This window comes from Gigantopelta aegis, chromosome 12 (assembly GCF_016097555.1).
Source record: "Gigantopelta aegis isolate Gae_Host chromosome 12, Gae_host_genome, whole genome shotgun sequence".
Lineage (NCBI taxonomy): Eukaryota > Metazoa > Mollusca > Gastropoda > Neomphalida > Peltospiridae > Gigantopelta > Gigantopelta aegis.
In genome coordinates, this window is record NC_054710.1 from 37,558,486 (window position 1) to 37,582,745 (window position 24,260).

General features: G+C 37.0%; 1 protein-coding gene across 1 annotated transcript in view; it reads left to right on the forward strand.

Moving 5' to 3' along the window:
- Positions 1–24,260, forward strand: part of LOC121386244 (dynein heavy chain 8, axonemal-like) — a 240,158-nt gene that overhangs the window by 165,766 nt on the left and 50,132 nt on the right. The window contains exons 49-57 of the mRNA XM_041517077.1: positions 275–417; positions 653–787; positions 12,128–12,250; positions 14,030–14,243; positions 15,266–15,372; positions 15,847–16,010; positions 17,652–17,844; positions 22,041–22,163; positions 22,780–22,910. Coding sequence (XP_041373011.1) covers positions 275–417; positions 653–787; positions 12,128–12,250; positions 14,030–14,243; positions 15,266–15,372; positions 15,847–16,010; positions 17,652–17,844; positions 22,041–22,163; positions 22,780–22,910 — 1,333 coding nt within the window. The remainder of the gene's footprint in view (positions 1–274; positions 418–652; positions 788–12,127; positions 12,251–14,029; positions 14,244–15,265; positions 15,373–15,846; positions 16,011–17,651; positions 17,845–22,040; positions 22,164–22,779; positions 22,911–24,260) is intronic.

A 24,260-nucleotide genomic window follows, 5' to 3' on the forward strand; every position in this document is an offset into this window, starting at 1 on the left:
TTGTTTTAATCTGACTTTAGTTTATATTTAGCTTCATGAAATGTTAGCGTTTTTTATGGCTTCGCTAAATTCGCGAATATTTTATGTTCGCCAACATTTTCTGATTTACAGTAGTCAAGTGGTGACAAATTAATGTAAAATTGTGGTCATGCAATAATATTAACACTATGTTTTTTAGTGGTTGTTACTGCAATCACTATTCTCTGAAATATATAGTGCTAGTATTTAACTTTTAGGAATTGATTGTTTAGTAACGTTCCATCTTTTTCACCAGGATCATGGGTTCATTGGTATAGCAGGGTGGAGGATTACATCTACCCTTCTGACAAGGTGCCTGAGTTCACTTCAATTCTCATTCCCAATGTTGACAATGTGCGGACAAATTTCCTCATTGACACCATTTCCAAACAATACAAGGTAATTTATTTGTGCATATATGTGCAGCACCTGTGAGATTTGGAGACCTTATAAAATTTGTGCATATGGCAATTATGAATCTTTAAAAAATTGGAAGAAATAAATAATAAAATAGTGATTTTTTTTTTTTTTAATTGCAAAAACTAGGTTTGACGTGATTTAACATATCTGTTGAACACATAGAGAGATAAATGTCATGAGCCATCATACGAAGTTCATTCAAATTTCATTTTAGGGTGTTCTGCTTATTGGAGAGCAAGGTACGGCAAAGACAGTGATGATTAAGGCATTCATGAATCATTATGATCCTGATGTGCATCTTGCAAAGAGCTTCAATTTCTCATCAGCTTCTACACCTATGATGTTCCAGGTAAAACCCTTTGATCTGTACATATTTATATCTTCTTTTTTTTGTGTAACTTAATAGGCAGAAGGTGTATTTTTTATTCTAGATATAATACATGTTATCACTATATACAATTCGCGAACCAACCATAATTGCGTCTAGACGGCGACTCTGACCAAGCTAGACGGCGTCTAGACTAGTTGGGAAAAAATTGAAAAATTCCTGTTAGATGGTTGATCGGCGGTCACTGCGAAGTGCACGAGCTACTTGATTTGAGCCTCTGACCTTTTTCTTGTTGTCGATTGCCGCTATGTTGTCAGTTACACTACGTTATGAACTTAAAAAAAATATATATATATATATTTATTTCACTGGGTTTTTTTTTTTTTTTTTTTTTTTTTCAAAATCGCGATATACGTGTTTACAAGGCATTCGCACTACACTGAAACTAATAACTAAATAATACATTTATATTGACCATTAACCCTTGTAAATCGTTCAAAGGGAAACGATTACAATAAGCAAACAATAAGAGTTCTTTGTTTTACTAATAAAAGAAGAGAAATCGAGAGAAAAAGAGGGAAGAAAAAGAATAAGCTTGGTTTTGGTATGTGATATTTAGCACAGCAGGAAAGTTCATTTCATTTGTGAGGGGAGGTCGAATCTGTTTTTACATTTACTGTATTTAAAAAAGTAAAATAAATAATAATGTTTGCTTTTGCCTACGTGACGATTGTCACGGGCAGCTATGGATGTTGTCTTATTTGTCGGAGGGGAGCAGGTTTCCAGGTCCGTAAGGAACAATATCTGGGGGAGGGTGCACAACTTCTAGCGGGTGATTTCAGCGTCCATAGTGTGGAGACAGGACACAAGTCATATTTTTACCTTTATTCATTTTCGTCCTCGAGTACAAGCGGGGTGGGCTGTAACACACACACACTCACACACACACACACACACACACACACACACACCAGTCCACCTCATTTCCCACGGGCCTGTGATGTCGAATCTCTTCACCTGTGTTATAATTTTAAAACATGTTTTTTTTTGTTTTTTTTTGGCCAATAAAATACGACATTACATATATGCTATTTGATCCACGCTAAGTCTATTAGTATGTTTTATGATACCTTTTCATGTGCTGCCACAAGTTTTGGGGCAAGTAGTATTTTGTAGTATTTACTTATTTTTTGTGTGTCTTCGTTAAATTTGTCAAGTCTGCTTTGAACTTGCCCTGTGTCCATGTTGGTGTCCCCTACAGTGATTTTAAATTTCATATTAATGAATATATCTTTTCGACTTGGCAAGATGATTGGGACGGTGCGGTTGCAAACAAACTTCATTCTGTCACGCCAGTCATGGGAGTGTCAGTCATCCTACAGGCGGTGCAGGAAGGATGAAGTAGTCTTGTGCCGTGCCCGCATGGGCCATACATATTTGACACATTCATGTATTTTAAAGAACAACCCCCCCCCCCCCCCCCCGACCCGTTCCTCAGTGTGAACACTGTCAGTGTACACTGACTGTGCGCCACACTTTGGTGGAGTGTGATCATCTCAAGCCGACAAGAAATTATATATTTGACAACAGAAATGTTTTAGAATCTTTTAAACTCCATCCAGAATTAATTGTAAAGTTTTTTAAAACACTTCTATACAAAGTTTTAAAATATACTTACCTTGATTTATGTATTATATTGTACTCCCCCCCCCCCCCCCCCCCCCCCCAGCTCCTTACACAGTGGTTTTACGTAAATATATAAATGTTTTCATATACTTACCATTTGTGACACCCAATAGCCGATGTGTATTTTTGTGCTGGGGCGTCGTTAAACATTCATTCATTCATTCGTTAAATCGATCAATAATAATAAAATGTGCCGACAAAACTATGTTTCATTGTATGTTCATCGTCGAATCTACCAATGATCCCAACTATCGCTAATCGTTGGTCCTTTCGTCTGCGAGCTGCTTTATTAAATAATTGTGTGTTGCCGTGATTTCCAAAAGAAACATGGGTACAGGTTTTATCTGGAGCTGCTGCTGTTGCAGAAGTATTCTCTCTAGCACCCATTTACCTTTTCATCCAGTAACTATACCAATATTACCTGTAAACGTGTACCGCCGATTTGACCAACGATCACAACGATCGTGGGTTACATGTCATTTACGAACTTTGTTAAATAAATGTGTGTTGGCGTGATTTCCAAAAGGAACATGGTTACAGGTTTTATCTGGAGTTGTTGTTGCAGATGTATTCTCTCTAACACCCATTTACCTTTTCCTCCACTAATTGTACCAATATTATTTGTAAACGTGTACCGCCGATTTGACCAACGATCACAACGATCGCAGGTTACATGTCGTTTACGAACTTTATTAAATAAATGTGTGTTGGCGTGATTTCCAAAAGGAACATGGTTACAGGTTTTATCTGGAGTTGTTGTTGCAGATGTATTCTCTTATAACACCCATTTACCTTTTCCTCCACTAATTGTACCAATATTACCTGTAAACGTGTACCGCCGATTTGACCAACGATCACAACGATCGAGGGTTACATGTCATTTACGAACTTTGTTAAATAAATATGTGTAGGAGTGATTTCCAAAAAGAACTTCGGTACAGGGACTGTTTGTATTACAGCTATATGTATATTTTCTTTTCCTAGGACTGTCTTTGTAGATATCTCTCTCTACTGTTGTTTGTTTTTTGTGTGTGTATACATTTTTTTCAATGTTAATCCATACAATTTGATTTGGGGAAAATATTCCGGGGTTTTTTCATTACTATTATTATTTTTTTAAATTTTTTTTATTATTATTTTTTTTTAATGTCAAATATGTTTATATGCTAATTTTATCCATTCAATTTGATTTGGGAAAACACCCCATAATGAAATATGCCTTTTTTTCACCAGTAGCCATACATGCACACACCGCATGTGTTTATACCGCCAACTTTACAAACGATCGCCGGTCTGCGATATGCTTAGTTACATAAATGTGTTTATGTGATTTGCAAAAGGAACTTAGGTTACAGGTTTTATCTGGAGCTTTTATTTTGCATGTGTATTCTCCACTAGTTGTACCAATATCATTATACATGTATGTTTACCGCCGATTTGACCAATGATCACGAGTCGTTTCGTCTGCGAGCTGCTTTGTTAATATGTAAATGTGTGTTGGCGTGATTTCCGAAAGGAACTTTGATATAGGTTGTATCTAGTGGTAGTGCTGTTATTGTTGCAGACCCGGTATAGTCCCCCTGTTAATTTGATCCATACAATTTTATTTTTGGAAAACATCTTAAGATTTATTTCATCCACGCTAAATCTTTTACTGGTTTATAATATTTTGATTTATTTTCTTCTTTTTTTCAGGCATTACAAATACACTCCGCGGTCATTGTTATAGGCTATATTCCTCCCACACCCCACACCCCCAAAAATCAAAATGAAATATCTCCACTTCAATTTTATTATTTATAAATATGCCCCCCCCCCCCCCACACACACACACACACATGATAGTACCCCCCATGATAGTACATACCCATGCCTTACTAGCTGGAACGAGACATAATCCCACTGGCGGGGACCGACCACGATTCTAGACTTACATGAATGCATCCGAGCAAGGCACAAGACAACTTCATCCTTCCTACACCGGCAGTAAAAGGACTGCCACTATTCCAAGATTGGATTGGCAAAATGAAGCTTGTTCGTGACCGCACAGTCTTTGCAATATCAAAGCAACAGATAAAAAACAAACAAAAAACAACAACAAACAAACCCAAAAAAAACCCAACAACAAACAAACCAAAAAAACAACCCCGTATTCGAAATCCAGTTGACAAACTTGTTTTTATGTCAGTCTGCATCTGCACATGCACATGTATGCAGGTGTTCATGTGTATTGCATCGCAACCAGGTGTACGTACATGTGTTCTTACCATCTCTCCATACAGACCACCAAAGCAAGTACAAAGCTACACAGCAAAGAGCCATAAAACCATATTGCGTAATGTGTATTCAGTTCAAAGAGCGTGCATGTTCATGTATAGTACATAATTCTACAGTATTGTTCTGCAGAAAAAGATGGCGGTCGACGAGTAATGGTGGCTTTGTTTATCTCTTAAGAATTTTTTAAAAATATTGGATTAATTATAACTTTATAGCCTCTAAATATTAATTAACATCAACCTGAAGTGGTGCGGAAGAATATTTGTGCAAGAGTAAGTCTGTTGTGCGTTTTTGTGCCGTTGAAATAGCCACCGAGGCTAATTTTTTATTGTTTGTTTACCGTGTGTGACCTTGGTTATATTGCCAGATATTGCCCAGTGTGACACGTGGTGTATTCGTTCTTCTTTGTTTCGTCATGTTGAATGTTGACAGTCTGTTGGACGAGATGGACAGGAGTTTAAGTTCGTTGGCTGCCGAAATAGCCACTACTAAAGACAACAATTTTTCGGTGATGTCAGTTTTGGACGTATCCAATCTCGCAGATGTGTCCCACATAGTTAGAACGGACCGTATGGCGTGGGACCATCTGGGAGATGTAAAAACCTCCCTAAAAAAGACACCGTTGTCGTCAACACCGTCCAAACGTGCCTGGCGCGATACTCCGATCCCCGATGGTGGCCTCTCCTTTGCGGTCGCAAGACAGGCGGAGGGGGTTCCTATCCGGGGGGGTCGGTATTTTAAACTGGAATTGGATCAATCCCTAGCCCGCGAGCTAAAATTCGACCGTGATTTGGAGGTTAGTAATATCTCAGAAGCAACCAGTGAAGATCTGTTGCCCAGTCCAAACCGGTCGGAAGTGTGCTATGTTTCTAATGGCTCGGGGGTCGGGAGTGAGAGACCGGACCTTAGCCATATTAATAAAAACTATGATAACTCAGCTGAGTCTGTTTTTAATAAGGGTGAGGTAAGTGCCCCAACCTCAGAATCTCCTACACTCTCGGCCGAGTGGCCTCCTTCACTTAGATCGCCGACCCCACCCCCCGGGCCTTTGTTGGGAGAACGGCGGAAAAGGAAGGCACCAACTGCTCGGTCGGGACCAAGTCAACAAAAGAGGAAGGGAGGTGAGTGTAGTATAGACACCAGTATCGAATTAAACGGCGAAATAGTTTATGCCGTTCCAACCGACAACCCCTTCGCTGCCCTAAGTGGTGTTGAGTCTTCCTCTCCAGCAAACCAGTCAAATTTTTTTACAAAAAGAACAATTAAAACAAAGAAAGAAAAAGTAAATGTACCGGGTTTGCGGAGAATTCTTTTTGGGAATCTTGACCCCACTCCCTATGGGTTGGAATTCCTCCAACAAACAGTTGCAAATTTACAAGAAAACTCTAAATTAGCAATATTTCAAAAATCAGTTTTCTTTTATTTGCGTTTAGCAAATGAACAAACTTTTATGCGTACACATGGTGACGCCCCCTTTGTGGCCCTGGGGACAGTCCTTAGCCTTAGACCCCACCCTGACAGCAGCGATGAGGTGCCGGTGGTTTTCAAGGAATGTAGTGAGGAACCAACGGTCAGCGACAATGACAGCCTATCAAATAACCTCTCGAGTGATAGTTATGTGGAAACTTTTGGGCCCGGTCCTAGCCAGAGCTTGGCTGTGGCTGGGTCCATCCACCTAAAATGTATAAAAAAGATCCCTTGGGTCGCAAGATCGAACCACCTCGGTGTATCCATTCACCTGATTTTTTTTTTTTTTCGTTCCAACTAGTGCACCACATCTGGTCAAAGGCTGTCGTATATGTTTTCCTGTCTGTGGGAAAGAGCATAAAAAAGATCCCTTGCTGCATTAGAAAAACAAGTAGCGGGATTTCCTCTGATGACAACGTGGTGTTTGACATCCAATAGCCTATGATCATTGTATTCTAGTGGTGTCATTAAACAATACACTTTAAAGGGACATTCCCGAGTTTGTTGCATTGTAAGATGTTTCCGACTAATAAAATATTTCTACAATTACACTTTCATATTAAATATATTTTCTTGTTTAGAATATCAGTGTCTGTATATTCAATGTGTTTCTGGTCATCTTAATATTTGAAATAGGAAATAAAATGAAATTTAACCTAGTACAAATATTAGAAGATCAGAAACACGTTTAACATACAGCCACTAATATTGTATGCAGAAAAATATATTTGATATGTAATTACAGTCGTCGAAAAGTCTGTTAATTGATAACATCTTAAAAATTGCCGCAAACTCAGGAATGTCCCTTTAACTTCTAACAATATAAAGTACAGATAAATGTTCATAAAAGGTAAATTTTTAAAGAACACCACAGTAAAAACTAGTAATATAAACAAATATTATGTACCGGCTTCGGTGGCGTCGTGGTTAGGCCATCAGTCTACAGGCTGGTAGGTACTGGGTTCGGATCCCAGTCGAGGCATGGGATTTTTAATCCAGATACCGACTCCAAACCCTGAGTGAGTGCTCCGCAAGGCTTAGTGTAAACCACTTGCACCGACCAGTGATCCATGACTAGTTCAACAAAGGCCATGGTTTGTGCTATCCTGTCAATGGGAAGCACAAATAAAAGATCCCTTGCTGCCTATCGTAAAAAAGAGTAGCCTATGTGGTGCCAGCGGGTTTCCTCTAAACAAAACAAAAAACATATAGTGTCAGAATGACCATATGTTTGACGTCCAATAGCCGATGATAAGATAAAAAATCAATATGCACTAGTGGCGTCGTTAAATAAAACAAACTTTACAAATATTATGTAGTAACACGAAAATAACTGCGCTTTGGCTTAGATGATAAAACGTTCTCAATTTCATGTCGGCTTTTTCTTTGGCCTACAAGCCCAAGTCAAAACTAAAACAATGTCTATTTATCAAGCAGCTCCTGCGTCTTGTATCAGGGACAGTTCTAACAGATTGTCTGGGTCACCATAATGGATTAAGTACTAGCCAGTGCCTGTTCGACTATTAGTCTTCGCAATAATTATCTTTTGGATATAAATTAATAAATTAATTGTGCTAAATAATACTAACTACATTTTTAAGGGTGATTTTCAAAAGTCAATGCAATAATTTGAATAAACAAAATCATGGGCTCCGTTTCTTTGATGTTTGATCTCCCCGAGCAGTATGGTCTAATCATGTGTGTGTGTTTGAGAGAGAGAGAGATCAGATGACGTCACACTGTTGCAGCATGCCACCTTCATTGTATGTGACAATCGGTTGAATCGACTGTTGCCAAGCATGCAAATCGGACCAGTTGTTTAAAAATTAATCACTGTGTAACCATTAGTTAAGAGAAATTATTAAAACCAAATATTAAATGACTTCAACGAACAATTGAAAAATATATTAAAATTTGACTTAGAACAGCATAATTAAAAATATATTAGGCTAAACCAGCAGTGGCGTAGGAAGCTGCCAAAAGGATGGGGGGGGGGGGGCACACACCTATATATATATATATATAAAGGGGGTGGGGGGAGTATCAGTTGTGGGTAGCATAACGGTAAATAATTATTGGGTGGAGTCTTTTTTTTTCGGGGTGAGGGTAGGAATAGAGCCTGTAACTTACTTTGGTAAAAACAAAAGTCCCCTCCTCCGATTGCATGCCACATAAATGATGTTTAGACTTTCTTCTCTCTTTTTTTTTGTTAATTCAAGATGTCTGTGGGTGCATTCTGGGATATTATTCATTATTGGGGTGGGGTTAAATTATTTAACCATTAAATGCGTTTTTGGTTAATATATCTTGATAATTTTATTTTATTCTACAAATACATAAAATATATCAGACCCTACTATAACGGTCTTTCTTCTTTGTCTTCTTATTATTTGGCTTTGAACTTACTGTATTAAATACCTGAAAAAGAGAAAGAAATCCAAAGACAGTCCAAATATCATAAATTAAAAACAAAGTAAATTAAGTGTTGATGAAACCAATCTTCGTCATCTCATTTATTTTTTACTTTATTGATTGATTGATTGATTTTTCTAGGAAGATAGGACAATTTACTGTCATCACTGCTGATACATGTAGATCGCAACAATAAATAACATCCAGGTGCAGTTATAAGTAGGTTTTTTTTTTATTAAGGGGATAGGGGCAATCTAAATCTGGGCTTGTACTTTATAAAAGCAGAGTATACATCTAAAATTTCAGTTGCTATATGTAATACTGTAGTGTCATCTTCCATGTATATATTTACCTTCGTTTTTTTTTTTTTTTTTTTACCAAAGATCCACAGGGTTTTTTTTTCTATCAAATTTAGGTAACGTTATTCTTATCGAGTCTTACCCATTGTCTGTCCCAGCACGAGGAATTCACACCTCCAACCCCCACCCCCATTAAAAAGCCTGCGTACGGGCCTGATATACTGGTACTTTCTTTATGTGATAGAACCAACTGGCCTAGCTGTGCCCCATCGCCGGCCCAATGACACCTATCCCCCCCCCCCCCCCCCCCCCTTTTACAATTACCGGCCATCCCATATAACACATGGAAAAGAGGGAATTAACACTCATGTACGGTGTGGTGATTTGCTTCCTTTGAGAGTCTGTGTATTCGAGACCTCTGGTGCTTTGCTGTAAAGCAGGCGAAACAAGACAAATCGGCGGTAAACATGATATTGGTACAGCTAGAGGAGACAGGGTAAATGGTGGCTAGAGAGAATATTCTTGCAACAACAACAACAACAACAGCCCCAGATACAACCTCTACCGAAGTTCCTTTTGGAAATCGCGCCAACTCTCATATTGACAAATCAGCACACAAACAACCGGCGATCGTTGGGATCGTTGGTCAAATCGACGGTAAACAGAAACAGAAAGATATTAGTACAGCTAGTGAAAAGGTAAATGGGGTTAGATATAACATATTTGCAGCAACAACATCCCCATATAAATCCTCTTCCAGGCACGTGTAGCACACACCCCTCCCACTTGTGGACGAATATGTACGGGGTTTTTTGTTTTTGTTTTTCTGTTTTTGTTTAATTTTTTTGTCCTATATATAAATAAAGATTTTTTAAAATTGCCTTGTGTCCCTTCCCCCACTAGAGACTGAGCCCCCTCCATTACAGATTGTGCTCCAAAACCCCACATCCGGATATTGTTACCACGTGCCTGCGTACCAAAGTTCCTATCGAAAATCACTCCCAACGCATTTTTATATTAACAAAGCAGTTCGCAGACGAAACGACTAACGATCATTTGTCAAATTGGTGGTAAACATACATGTATAATGATATTGGTACAGATAGTGAAGAAAATGTAAATGGGTGCTAGAGGGAATATATCCACAATAAAAACAGCCTCAAATAAAACCTGTACCCAAGTTCGTTTTGGACATCTATTAGCAAAGCAGCTTGCAGACCCGCGATCGTTTGGGCTGTTGGTAAATTCAGCCGCAAACATAATGATATTGAAGGCACGTGTGCACAGGGGTGTGCTTCAGGGTCTACCCACCTCCCCCTTCCCGAATTTTTTTTTTGTGAAGCATAACCCGACATTCCCTAAAGACATCTCTCACCAGTCTAGACACCCATACTCAATTTTCTGCACATGCTCCTGTGTACATTGTTTTGTAACCCCCACTCCCCCATAAACGTAGCTCGCCAGTCTAGACCCCCCCCTTGCTAACATTTCATACACACCTGCATTGGCAAAAACAGAAAAAGAAAAAAAGAAACGAATTTTAAAAAACACCCTAAATAATAATACATGTAATAATAATACAAATAAAATGAAGTTTTTGTTAGCCGCTTGTGACAAATGTCACGTAGGCAAGCCACATGCACATTTATTTGTCGATTTCACTTCTTTTCTCTCAAAACCACAATACCCTACCCTACACACCCCCCCCCCCCCCCCCCCCCCCCCCCCCCCCCCCCCCCCCGACACATGCAGTGATGCTCCTTTTCCTTTATTACTACTAATAGTTTTCCTTTTTCAGCTATATACAAGGGTTGCTGGTCAGCTTAATTACATCATGTGTTTGGTTTTAAAATTTATTATAGTCAGTATAGAGTGAATGATTTAAGATGCCAAGTTTTAGGATAATAATTGAATAATTCTGCTTTTAAAAAATATGTCAATGCTGCGGCATAAAAAGTGGGGTGTTTTTTTTGTTTGTTTTTTTAAATTAAATTTATAACATATCGGCAGCTGACAACAACTGACAGATAAAGAGGTCACATATTCGCAGCAAAGTGACCGGTGCGAATTTGCAGAATCGCAGCAAGTTGTTACTGGTGTGGAACAAAATAGTCTGATAGCCAATTTGGTTTTAAACATCCATCCTTCAAACCACCCAATCCCCTCCCCATTTTTTAGTTTTTTTTTAAATCGGTGGCACATCGAAAAGTCAAACTGATCAAACTGATCCCCATCATATATAATGAATTCTTCCACAGCTGATGCAAGTTGCACGTGAGTCAGTTTCACAATTTATTTATTTTAAAAAATTGGTGTTTCACTTTTATGACTTGAAGCTGTTAATAAAAATGTGCATGTAAACATAGTCAATATAAATAATAATGAACAGTTCTACGCGTTGGATGAAGTGCAAACATAATTCTTGTTAAAATAAAAGTTTTACAAAATTGCCGATCCGCCGATCGGCGAATGTTTGGAAACATTATTTTTTTTCCAAGACCGCCGAGCCGATTGCCACTTTGGTTGGTTGGTTCGTGTACTGTATTATGATGTATTACTGTTGAGAAAGCTCTTTTCTTACATGGGACATACATGTATTATACAAAGCTCAAAGGCTAGTATAGAGTTACTACAGATAGTCTTGGTAATTGAAAAAAAAATGATAATGTAACCATTGAATTTTTTGTTTGAATTTTTTTTTTAAATAATTAAATTGTATGGCAAAACAATTATTCATTATCTCTGCACAATGCAGAGAGGAATAGGTATTTGGCAAACTAGAGGTTAATTCCATTAATCTATTTAATGCCTCGTCTATATGAGGAGAGGCACTTTTCAAGGAGATATTTTACTGAACAATACATCCTTCCATCATGAGTACTGCCGCCACTGCTGTCAAGTCCGATATTCCATCTAAAATGATAAAAAAAAATTGCAAGAGTTTCACCAAAGAGATGAAAAAGTACCGGTATGCACAAGTTCAAAATATGAAATAGAGCAACAACCATCGGACGTTTGTGTAACTTTTTATTATTTGACATTGTATATATAATGTTTTAGGATTTATAGTTTCTGATTAACAGAGTACATGAAATTGATTTAAATGGTGCACTTTAAAAGTTCTAAACTTATTTCAATTATGGATTTAACAACGTTTCAATTGAATGGCCGTCTATGTTTTATTCCTGTAACAAAGGCCTTTTTTCTATTTTGAATGCAGCGGACAGTTGAAAGCTTTGTAGAAAAGAGAATGGGAACCACATACGGTCCTCCTGGTGGGCGGAAGATGACTATTTTCATAGATGATATCAACATGCCCATCATCAATGAATGGGGAGACCAGGTAATAATGCAGATGTCGTAGCTGATTTTATATACAGTAGTGGCATTCTGTTGTCTATCCTTACTTAATTGTAACATTATAGTTCGGCAGCTAACCTCTAAACCCAAATTTATGGTACTGTTAAGTTTGTCCTTTAATTTGCAGATTATTATACATATATGACACATATCTGAAAGATTACATCATGTCACCTTGGTCAATTTGAGAATTTAAAGTGTATTTCCAAGAACTGGTAATATTGTCCCAGTTATACAATTATGCAAGACTTCTGACGGATGTTTGGGGAACTAATTTCAAAAAACAATTGTGGATCACTGAGATCTGCTAATCAAACTGAGTTGGGCTGACCCCTTTTAACAAAAATGAGTGGTACACAAAGTGCCCTTTTTTCAAAATGGCCATTGTCAGTTATCACCATCATTTACAGTGATGTGCAATATTTAGTTGTTTCAGGGGCAGATTACACTTCTTAGGAAATAAGAAAATGCTGTCCAGATTTGGTGAAAATCAACATTTTACTCTTGGGACGGGGAGGGAGTCTTGAGAAGGATATCTGTAGGATTCTGTAATCTTGTGAAATTGTTGAACATATTGAACCACCCCAGAACATTAATGCTACCATCAAAACGACGAATAACGCACCTCACCTCTAAACAATGCTGAGTATAAAGCTATCTCATACTCCAATTGCTTTTGTGAGATTATCCACAATCCATTGTGCACAAAGATGGCAGTGCTCATGATGAGATGGCAATGCTCATAATCAGGCAATGTACTCCACAAAATTGCGGAATTCCGCAAAAAGCAAAAAAAAACGGGGTGAAAAAAAATATTGATTACTTGAAAAACAAATGTGAATGCGTGTAGTGTCGGTGCACCAGGCTAAGAGAGAGGAAGAGGAAGTGTGTGGTAGCTTCCGTGCATGCACAGTCATTGTCGTCTATGCATGGCACACAATATTGACAAGAGCCTACAGTGTAAAAAGATATATCTTTTGACTAGCAATTCAGACGATCTTATCATCGTTCCGCAGAAAACTCAGACAGTGGAAATGTATGTCAAAAGTCAATAAGTGGTGGTGGGATTGGTTAGATACTGAGTATGAAGGGGAAACATTTTCAAAAAGTTTCGAGAAACTTCGAATCCCAGGCAAAGCGTATTGCATGGTTTGCCCATGAGAAATATGCTACGCTTTCTACGCTACTTTTGTAGGAAGTGGTTTTCACTGTTTCAGTGAATATGAGGTGGGAAGACAGAAGTAATGATCATTTGTTATTCATAATTAATGTTATGGTTAAAAACATGGATTTTTTCTCTCTCAAGATTAACTTAAAAATCTGCCAGGAGAAGCTTCAGAATACCTCTAAAATTGTGTAAGTTCAATAGCAATGGGCTCTTCCCCTGGACCACTGGCACAATTTTTTCCTTGAAAACCATTTTTGGTCAGTACCATGCCTGATGATGCTGGATGGCCATGGTTTTATGAGATTTACAAAGTCAAAAGACTGTATGAAAAGGTATAATTGATCTGCTTATTGCCGATTTATATATTGAAATTTTCATGGAGAAAAGTTTAGGTTTGGCAAAAAATGGTGAAAAAAATTAGGGTCAGTCGGGTAACTGGAACCACACAATTTTTTTATTTGGCCTAACACAAACGATTTACTAATGGGGATTGATCTTACGACTGATGATACCTCAGCTACATATGTATGTAACGTAAACTGAATGTTATTGTTGTGAGTAAGGTTCTGTGTTTGAAGTTGAGTTTACTTTCAGATTACAAATGAGATTACCCGGCAAATGATGGAAATGAAGGGAATGTACAGTTTGGACAAACCTGGGGACTTTCTTTCCATTGCAGACGTGCAGTTCCTTGCTGCCATGATTCACCCCGGTGGAGGCAGAAATGACATTCCACAGCGATTGAAACGCCATTTCTGCATCTTTAACTGCACCCTGCCATCAAACAAATCCATTGACAGGATATTTGGTTTGTATTGGTTATACTACCGGTTTTATTGATGTAAAATGTCTATTTTGCATCAGAAGTCAGAAGACAATACCTTACATAAGTCAAAAGTCTTTACTTTTCATTAATTATCATTAATTCCTAAGAATATGTTGATTTTGTTTGTTTATTCTTGTTATTTATTTTGTTTTGTTTTTGGGATGGGAGTTGGGGGGTGGGGTGTTTTTTAAATAAAAAAATTTTTAAATTATTAAACAAAAATGTATTCCCAGCTCCTTGTTTACAATTAAAACAACACATGCCAAAGGTAAAACATGGGTTGTGTACATACAAATAATAAAACATCACAATATAATAATTTAGGGTACTGGCTTCCATCTCTCTCTCTCTCCTCTTCTCCCCCCCGCTCTCTCTCTCTCTCTCTCTCTCTCTCTCTCTCTCTCTCTCTCTCTCTCTCTCTCTCTCTCTCTCTCTCTCTCTCTCATCTATCTAATCAATCAGTATATCTCTCTCACACAAAATACACACATTTCATCGTTCTTTCCATTCTATGAATGACGTACAAAATCTCTATTTCCTTCGGCTGCTCCTCAGGAAATACAGATTTTGGAGAGACTTACAATCCCGTACTCCCTGTCAAAAAGCTGTGTAACTAATAATATTTAAAGGGACATTCCCGAGTTTGCTGCAATTTTTAAGATGTTATCAACTAACAGAGACTTTGTAACGATTGTAATTACATATCAAATATATTTTTCTGCAGAAAATGTTAGTGGCTGTATATTAAACATGTTTTTGATCGTTCTAATATTTGTACTAGGTTAAATTTCATTTTATTTCCTAAAATATATTTTACAAAATCTAGTTTGGGCTTCTTACAAATATTAAGACGACCAGAAATACATTGAATATTCTAAACAAGAAAATATATTTAATATGTAAGTTTAATTGTAGAACTATTTTTTGTTAGTCGAAAACAGCTTGCAATGCAGCAAACTCAGAAATGTCGATCCTTTAATCTTTTTTTCCCCCCATATTTTCAGGCATCATTGGTGAAGGATATTTCTGTCCTGAACGCTTCAACCAAGAAGTGTGTGACTGTGTTAAACTACTTGTGCCTGCTACAAGAGTCCTTTGGCAAAAAATAAAGGTAGCATTTCAGTGTAATTTTGTTTTGCCCACTGACAGAACCTTTCGGTTTTTTTATTTGTTATCAAGGTTGTCTACTCATTTTGATTTTTTACAGTGTTATAGGTGTTTCTGCTTTCATCAGTAAGAGTAGACATAAAATTGCTATTACTAACCATTTCAAGTGTATTTATTCAACAATATGTAGCCTAGATAAACTAAAACTCTGTATGCTTTTGAAATGTGATAAATGTATGACACGAACCAATTACTGGTGTTATCTTTCTTTTGTAGCATGAATATTTTTAATATGACCAGATATTTCAACATATTTTAAATTACTACTTGCACCAATTAAAAATTATATCTAATGAACATATTCTCTTTAGTAATATTTGACCAACTGGGTTATATATAGCCAAACATTTTAAGACTTGGATGTTGGATATATATATATATATATTTATTTATTTATTTATTAATGTTTTTGTCCTAGACGAAAATGTTGCCCACTCCAGCTAAGTTTCACTACATTTTCAACTTGCGAGATCTCTCTCGCATATGGCAAGGAATCCTGACCATCACCGGTGAAGAATGTAAAGACCAAATCATGGTGTTGGCTTTGTGGAAACATGAATGCACAAGAGTCATTGCAGACAGGTGAGCAGGAGTTGTTCTTCTTTGGAAGGGTCTGGGATCAAGCTTGGTTGGTAAAACGCCTTCCTGAGGTGCTTGAGTCATAGGACTAAACCTATCGACCAGTTAGACCAGTTATTTTGTTTTATTTTTCTGTGCCAACAAGTGACCCACAGCCATGGTATGTGCTGCCCTCTCTAAGGGAAACTGAATATGAAAGATTCTTTGCATGTAATGGAAAAATATAGCATGCTTCTTATGAAGACTGTTTTTAGATGATTAATTAATTGGGGTGCTCTAGCAATGTCATTAAATAAAACAAACTTATAACTATCTTTAGAACCATTGAGAGGAAATGTTGCTGAATGGTTATATATAATAGGCCACTGTTTGTAAAACAAATTGCCATATTCTCCATCCTAAACTCACAATATTATTGTGTTGATACTTTGTATACATTCTGAATAGGGGCTGCCATTTTAGACAATTGTGCATCCCTAATCCTAGGATCAGTCTCAGTACCCAATCTCCAAATTAAAACACTTTCATATCTCTTTGTTGTAACTCACTGTAGTTCACAACCTAGAGACCTGATAACACAAATATTATCAGGAAGTGATGTGATAACAATTTGGATTATCAGATATGTGTTATTGGGTCACAGAAAGTACGGTTGCATGGTAATAATAATGATTAAATCTGGACTCTATAAAAAAAACAAAAAACCCATATATATATATATATATATATATATATATATATATATATATATATATACAGTGGACTCTGTCTAAACCGGATTCTGTGTAATCCGTATCTCTGCGTAAACCGATCCATTTCTAAAGCCCCGTCCAGCTACTGTTTATCTCTTAGGTATAAATCTCTGCCTAATCCGTACTCTGTCTACTCCGGACTCCGGATCAAAAATCAAGAACGAAAGAACCGTTCATGCATTAATTACCTCTGTCTACACCGGATTGGGATTTGACTGTACGATGGGCTACTTAATTAGTTGAACAATGATCGTCAATTGCCAAGTAATCAGGACACCGTCGCAAGATCAAATACAAAATGTAATCACACTTGTGTGAAGTTTACTCTGATTGCGGTAGGCCGTTAGATCTGGATTTTGTGTTCAAATAATTTTGTACGTACGAATAAATAATGTTTTAGGAAATAAAATGAAATTTAACCTGGTACAAATATTAGAACGACCAGAAACACGTTTAATATGCAGCCACTAATATTTTATGCAGAAAAATATATTTGATATGTAATTGCAATCGTTAAAAAGTCTCTGTTAGCGGATAAAATCTTAAAAATTGCAGCAAACTCAGGAACGTCCCTTTAGGTATATTTTTTATGCCTGTGAAATAATTGATTGCAAGTCTGACTTGTATGACTGTTTCCCAATCATCCATGGGTTCAAATGTCATTGTTGATCGAGAGTTGTCGATCATTAAGAACCATAACTCTGGATGAACTCTGTCTAAACTGGTGCTCTATGTAAACCGGACTATTTCGGCGATACAAAGTGAGTCCGGTTTAGACAGAGTCCACTGTATATATATATATATATATATATATATATATATTATTATTTTTTCTTTTTTTTTTTTCTTCTTTTTTTTAAATATTATTATTATTATTTTTTTTTTTATATAGATTCACTAATGAAAAGGACAAACGTTGGTTTGAAGTTGCCCTAAAGAATACAGTGGCCTCTGAAATTAGTGAAGATTTGGTTAACCAACTCCATGAAGAGCCTTACTTTGTCGACTTTTTGAAAGATGCGCCTGAAGCCACAGGCGAGGAAGATGATGATGCCACGTTTGAAGCTCCCAAAATCTATGAAATGGTAAGACTAACAATGAACTGTACTTGGACCATAGTTTGTTTTATTCATTGTTGTAAAATATGCTATAATTTGGCCTTTGTGTCATTGTGATACAACTTTGCAGGAGGCCAGCTTTCAGCATTTTATCCCCACAAATTTACTATTGAAAAATTCATGTTTTCTTGGATAACTGTAGCCATTGTGTTGGCAGGGTTGTTTCCTACTTTTTTTTCAAACAAAAGCACATGATATAGAGATAGTGGGTGACTGTCCATATTTAGCAAACATGACAGTGGATGATAATGAATTCAATGATTTATTTAATTTTATGAATGTTGTATTTATTTTGAATCTGTATATGCACATTGTTTTTAGATACGCAGATGAAAAGGTGTTATTATTGTCACTAATATGTAAGTTTTGGACAAGGGAAGACACATTCAGTGTTTTAAAGATATATAATAAATTCTTGTTTATTGTTACTGACCACATTTATTTTTAATTTGTATGCATTTGAAAAGAAATGATATATATCTTCAGACGGAATACTTGTGAAAATGTTAGTAAAGTTTTTGACATTATATTTTTTGCTGCTTAGGTCTATGTTTAGTACCCTATTGGTCAAACCGGAGGGGACTACAGGTTTTATCTCCTTCTGTCTGTCTGTCTGTGTCTGTCCATCCATCCATCCATCCGTATGTCCCACATGTAGTTTCACAGATTTTTTTAATACAGTGCATTGAGATATTGAGCTGAAATTTTGTTTATGGGTTTATTGTGTACCATTACAGACAAGTTTGACTTTACGGCAATTGACTTTCACAGCAATTTACCAATTTTTTTCACAGTTATTGCCCTTGAACTTAGGGGATATGAAAATTAGTTTTCCAGACTTTTTTGGCATTGTCTGGCGATATTGAGATAAAAAAAATTATATATAGGATATCAGGTTTCAACGTTTTGATACGTGGTTATTTGGCAAGGTTTAGATAATGGTATAATAGGCGAGCTTCAGCACACCTGTTAACCATTATCGAACCGAGCCAAATAACCACGATATCAAAATGTAGTAACCTGATATTTTTTTATCATGTAACCCCTTTCAAGTTATATTTTTGTAATATGTTTAAGTCAGAAGCAGTACAGAAACTATTAGTTTTATTGTGTACAAACTACTACCGGAAGTCTGATAGATAGATAGATAGATAACTAGTTTAACTTGCCCATATACCACTAGGGTTTCGAACACGCCCATCCTGAGTCCTGCCTCCGATAAGATCAGTGGCTTGACTCGGGATGGGGGGGGGGGGGTAGAGTTGAAAATGGGCACAATTTTGAAAATAGCAATTAGTAAAAAAGTTAATAGAATTTTGAAAAAAACATTTAAAATTAAATTAAAAGTTACAAGCCAAAAATAAAAAGAATTGACTGCTCAGCCTAATATTTATATAATTTGGAGCATTTTAGAAGGACAGTCCAAAAAAAATAAGAGAAAGAAGAGAGGATCGGACTATTTAATAATATTAAAAAAGAAAGTAATTTCGACATCAAATTTTGAACGAAGATCTAAAAGTTTAAAGTCCGATCTATATGTCCACGTGAGTGGCCTCGTTAAGGCCGTTTGGGTGCACAGCTTATAGGGACGAGATGGGTTGCATCCCGTCAAGAAAACCCCTAGATTGACAGTCATTAGACATTGAAGGTGTAGTGCTATGCTGAAATACAGATCTTGAGAAGCCGGATCCATCTGAACGAGAGAGTATCAGACGGGTATAGTCCAGTCGTCATGGGTTGGTATAGTGGTGCGGACGGGCCCGACTCCGGAGGATATGAGATGGTATCACTATAAAGCAAAGTAAAGTCTAGAAAAGAGTAGTAGGGGCTGACCCCGCTTACTATTTCTTCTTAGAGTGGGGCGGTCAATCTTCCAGTGCTGCTAGGACAGGCTCGGACATGTATAGACTAAACGCGAACAATCGTGGCGTTCTGCAGAATGGCCGTCATACGAGTCACATAAAAACAAGTCGACATAGTCAGCCGGAGAAATGACATGGAGGCAAGGAATCTTGCTAAAAAAGAATCCAACCAGGTGGTGCAGGCTGTCGAAACGAGAAGCGTTCCAGCATTCAATCAGTTACAATGGCTGCATACATCCCAGTAGAAAACTTCATTTTGCTGACAAGAACAGCGAAATGAAGGATCCCCAAGTCGAGCACACGAAAGCACGTGCAGTGTGCACAAGCAAAACAAACACGTCTTACTGCGTCGAGCTTCAGACTGGGAATGTGGAAGTCTGACAATAGCAGGTGCCAGCCTAAAAGTTATGTGTTTACAAATTTTAAATAAAATACCTTGATTATATTTCAAAGTCTGTTGTGTTACAACATTACAATTTTTATAACTTTTTGTGTGAAAATAAACAAGTTTATGTTTGACCTGAAGAATATCTACATCACTGGCTTCTATAGTGAATGTGATGTCAGACGCTGTTCCAATGTAAACATTCTTTGCAGGAAGCAACTTGCTTTTTAGTTTCCATTTTTTTTATTCAAAACTCTGGCTAGTTCCGAATGGAAGCAAATAATGGAGAATTGAAAAATAAGAGGTAATTTGACATTACAGGAAGTGTAAATGCTATATTTTTTTATGCAGTTCAACAATTATTGCTGTAAATGGATGTTAGAAAAATTATAAAACAACATACCTGAAAATTGAGCAAACATATGTCATGCGCATGACAGATGGTTGCGAATACGATACATATCACAGATAGGAAATTACTAATATGAATATGTATTCATGTCCATGAAAACAAAAGTGAAAGGTTTTGCAAAAAGGAAGAACAGTATTTACTTTTTATTTTTTTTAAAGTAAAAACTGATTAATCATGGTTGTGTCTATTGTCTAGTCCAGAATCATGCTCTTTTTAAGGAACACTAACATTTCCACAGGATAGTGCAGCTTGGCACACAAGCGTTAAAAATTGTAGTCCGGCAGAAAAGGGATGAACACAGTAAAACATGTTTGATACTGAATGGATGAATGCATCCGTCTTGAGACTGATCCGATAGAAAATGTGCAGTGTGCACCAATCTGGGTCGGCGGTGCATTGAAATTTCTATATAAACAAATTGTCTGTCAAGACCTTTTAAAATGGCGTCATCCAAGGACACCACGAGGATACAGTGCGGTGTTTCCACCATGCAAGAGGGAAGTTATTTAACCCAGTCGGGTCCAGTGCGTTAAATATTGTTAGTTCATCTTGATTATTTGAATTTTAGTTTTATTTTGCTTTAATCAGGTCCGGACATTATCCGAACAAATCGAATCTTGTATTGCGTTTTGATTAGTGTGAATTAGAAACATCAATTGTACAGTACATACATGTATTTGTGTATTCAGTTCAGCTAGTGAGGAATACAAATGCAACTACGATATAGTTTGCTTTTCGGTGCACCAAATAAGTATATCGTTACACCCCTATTTCCTAGTGACCTGATAACACTTTGAATTATCAGGTAGGGGTTATCGGGTCACAGGAAGCTTGATTGCATGATAAATTACAGATGAAGTTTGACTTTTATGGCGATTTACTCATTTTTCGCAGAGTTATGGCCTTTGAACTTAGGAGATGACAGGTCACATTAACACACCACCATCCCAAGTTGTTCCTACTTGTGAGGTTTGATGGTAGGAACAACTTGTTGGTGTGTCGCGTACTGTTACTAGGTCACTTTGACCAACTTTTCATGGTCTACTGAACATAACAGTAAATCCTTGTGAAACTAATTTCTTGGCAGTTCTCTATTGTTAACATTACATACATAAACTGTTTCTCTGCCAATATAAATGTGTTACCAGAGTACCCATGCTAAACAAAATTTCTTTTTCTAATAAAGAACAATAACTTCATTAATCAGACAGCACCTTCTCCAGTGGATACAGTATCATCAGTAGTTGGTCCAAAACAAACTGTTCATCCATCCCATGGCAAAAATTTCACATAATTAGAATCAAATCATACCCGTAGCATGTTCATTAATATCTATTGTTTTCCATCAAACTCCTGATGGGCGTATCATGTACCTCACTGCTATGCTTGTTCAAAGAGTTATGGCCTTTGAATTTAGGAGATACAAAAAATATTTGGGCCTGGTAGGGGACATATATTGCTTTAGCAGTACTCTAAGGATGCTTGTTTTTACTGTTCATTTTAGATGCCCAGCTATGAATTCATACTTGAAAAGCTACGATGTTTCACCACGCAGTACAATGAATATATCCGAGGTGGGAATCTTGATCTGGTGTTCTTCAAGGATGCTTTGGTTCATTTAATGAAGGTAGTTTTTATGTAATTACCAATATGTACTCAACTTAAAATAACTGTTCTGGTGGTGTGTGTGTGTTTGGGGTGGGGGGGGGGGGGGGGGGGGGGGGGTCAGTATAAATATAGCATCCTACTTATACTTTCAGTTGTACTCTTCACCGAGTTCAGTAGATATAGTCACTTACAGCCTCCTATTTCTCATACTTATAGTTATACTCTTCACCGAAATCCTATTTCTCATACTTATAGTTATAATCTTCACCGAGTTCAGTAGATATAGCTGTTTACAGCCTCCTACTTCTCATACTTACAGTTATACTCTTCACAGAGTTCAGAAGATATAGCTGCTTACAACCTTCTACTTCTCATACTTTCATTTATTATACTCGTCACCGAGTTCAGTAGATATAGCTGTTTACAGCCTCCTACTTCTCATATTTATAGTTATACTCTTCACTGAAGACAGTTGATATAGCCACCTACAGCCTCCCACTTTGAAAAATGATGACCACCCTGTACACATCTTACTTCAGTATGCATAATATAGGAATATTATTGGTGTTGCATGTACCCACACGTGATTTTATGGCCTGATATTTGTACATTTTGCTTACTTCTGCGTGTTATAGTTGTCACGGATAATTCGTACTCCACGAGGTGCTGCGTTACTCGTGGGTGTCGGTGGATCTGGCAAGCAGTCACTAACTCGACTTACTTCATTTATTGCTGGATACAAAATATTTCAAATAACATTGACCAGGTAGGGTATTTGAATAGTGTAAACACAGTTTCTTGATTTACTCATTTCTCTGTTTGGTTTTAATTTCAGTTATCATTGAATAGGGTTTTTAAAATTTAATTGAATGTTGTTGGTTTTTTTATCTTTAAATAATTTTTTAATTTATTATTTTTAATTTTATTTATTGGAGTTATTGTTGAACATGATTTTAAGATTGTTTTCTTACTTTATGTCAGTTAATTTTGGGGTAGCCCTATATAGTAGGCATTTTTAATGCTTTAAAGAATATTTCTTCCAAAGGAAGGCAGTGTATTTTAAGAGGGCATAAAGTGTCAACCAGCCTGGCTACAGACCATCCAGTTTTTCAACATTAGTTTGGGTGAGGTGGATTATTTGTAGTCAGCCTGGTCAGCACTTTATGTGGGTAGTGGCATGTGTGGGCAGTATAGTCCACCTTAAAACACTTATAAGGCCTGAATGGTTTCATCTTGTCGGTGCAGTATGGGAGAACGGTGATCGATTCTATGCTATTGAGCGAACATACTCGATAAGCTGCCTGGGTTTTGGCGACTATGGTTCCCATAGAATAATGATATGCTTCTCATCTTTAGTTGGTTTTGCAACAGAAGTGAAATTTTTAGTCATTTGACAGAGCTTTCCTCATCAGTGCAGTACGTTGCCAATAGCTCCAGTCTAAAGCATCCACCATGTGCTTTTTTGAACATTGAACATTGGCACAATGTAATTACAAACAATATTCGGAGCACATACAACGGTTTCCCCCCCCACGTCACCGCTTGTCATCTTAATAATTGTCTCATGCACCCTTTGTAACAATGATCTTGATAGGCTTTTGGTCATTGGATATGTCAGTATTATCCAAGTTCATTGGACTGATTGGCAGCTGGTCAACATGTTCTAATAGAGTGTGAAAAACTTAGTAAGATGAGATTGATTAAAACCAACTGTGCACAATTGAAAAAATTTCAAAATGTCTGGCCCATTTAAAATTGCCAAAACTTTTCCACCTCAATACAAACCTGTTAAAAGTGTTTTTCCCTGTCTGGGATCGATTCTCGATCTCTGAGACCAAATTTTTTAAAACGTATGTTTGACAGTCCCACTTCTGTTATTCTTGTTGGTCCAAAGCAGGCGTCCGTTTTTATTATTTGAAAAAAAAAAAAAAATTGGTGCATCTACATGTGTTTATTTGTCTACAACAATAAACTGAATAGCATTTTGATTCTCAAGATTTGAACTGGTCCCAAATTTAATAAAAAATAGTCACTTGTATACACCATGGCAGTATCACTCCACTGACATTATAGGCTAGACATTTGTTCAAAGCCACCAAGCTGGTCACCAGAAAAC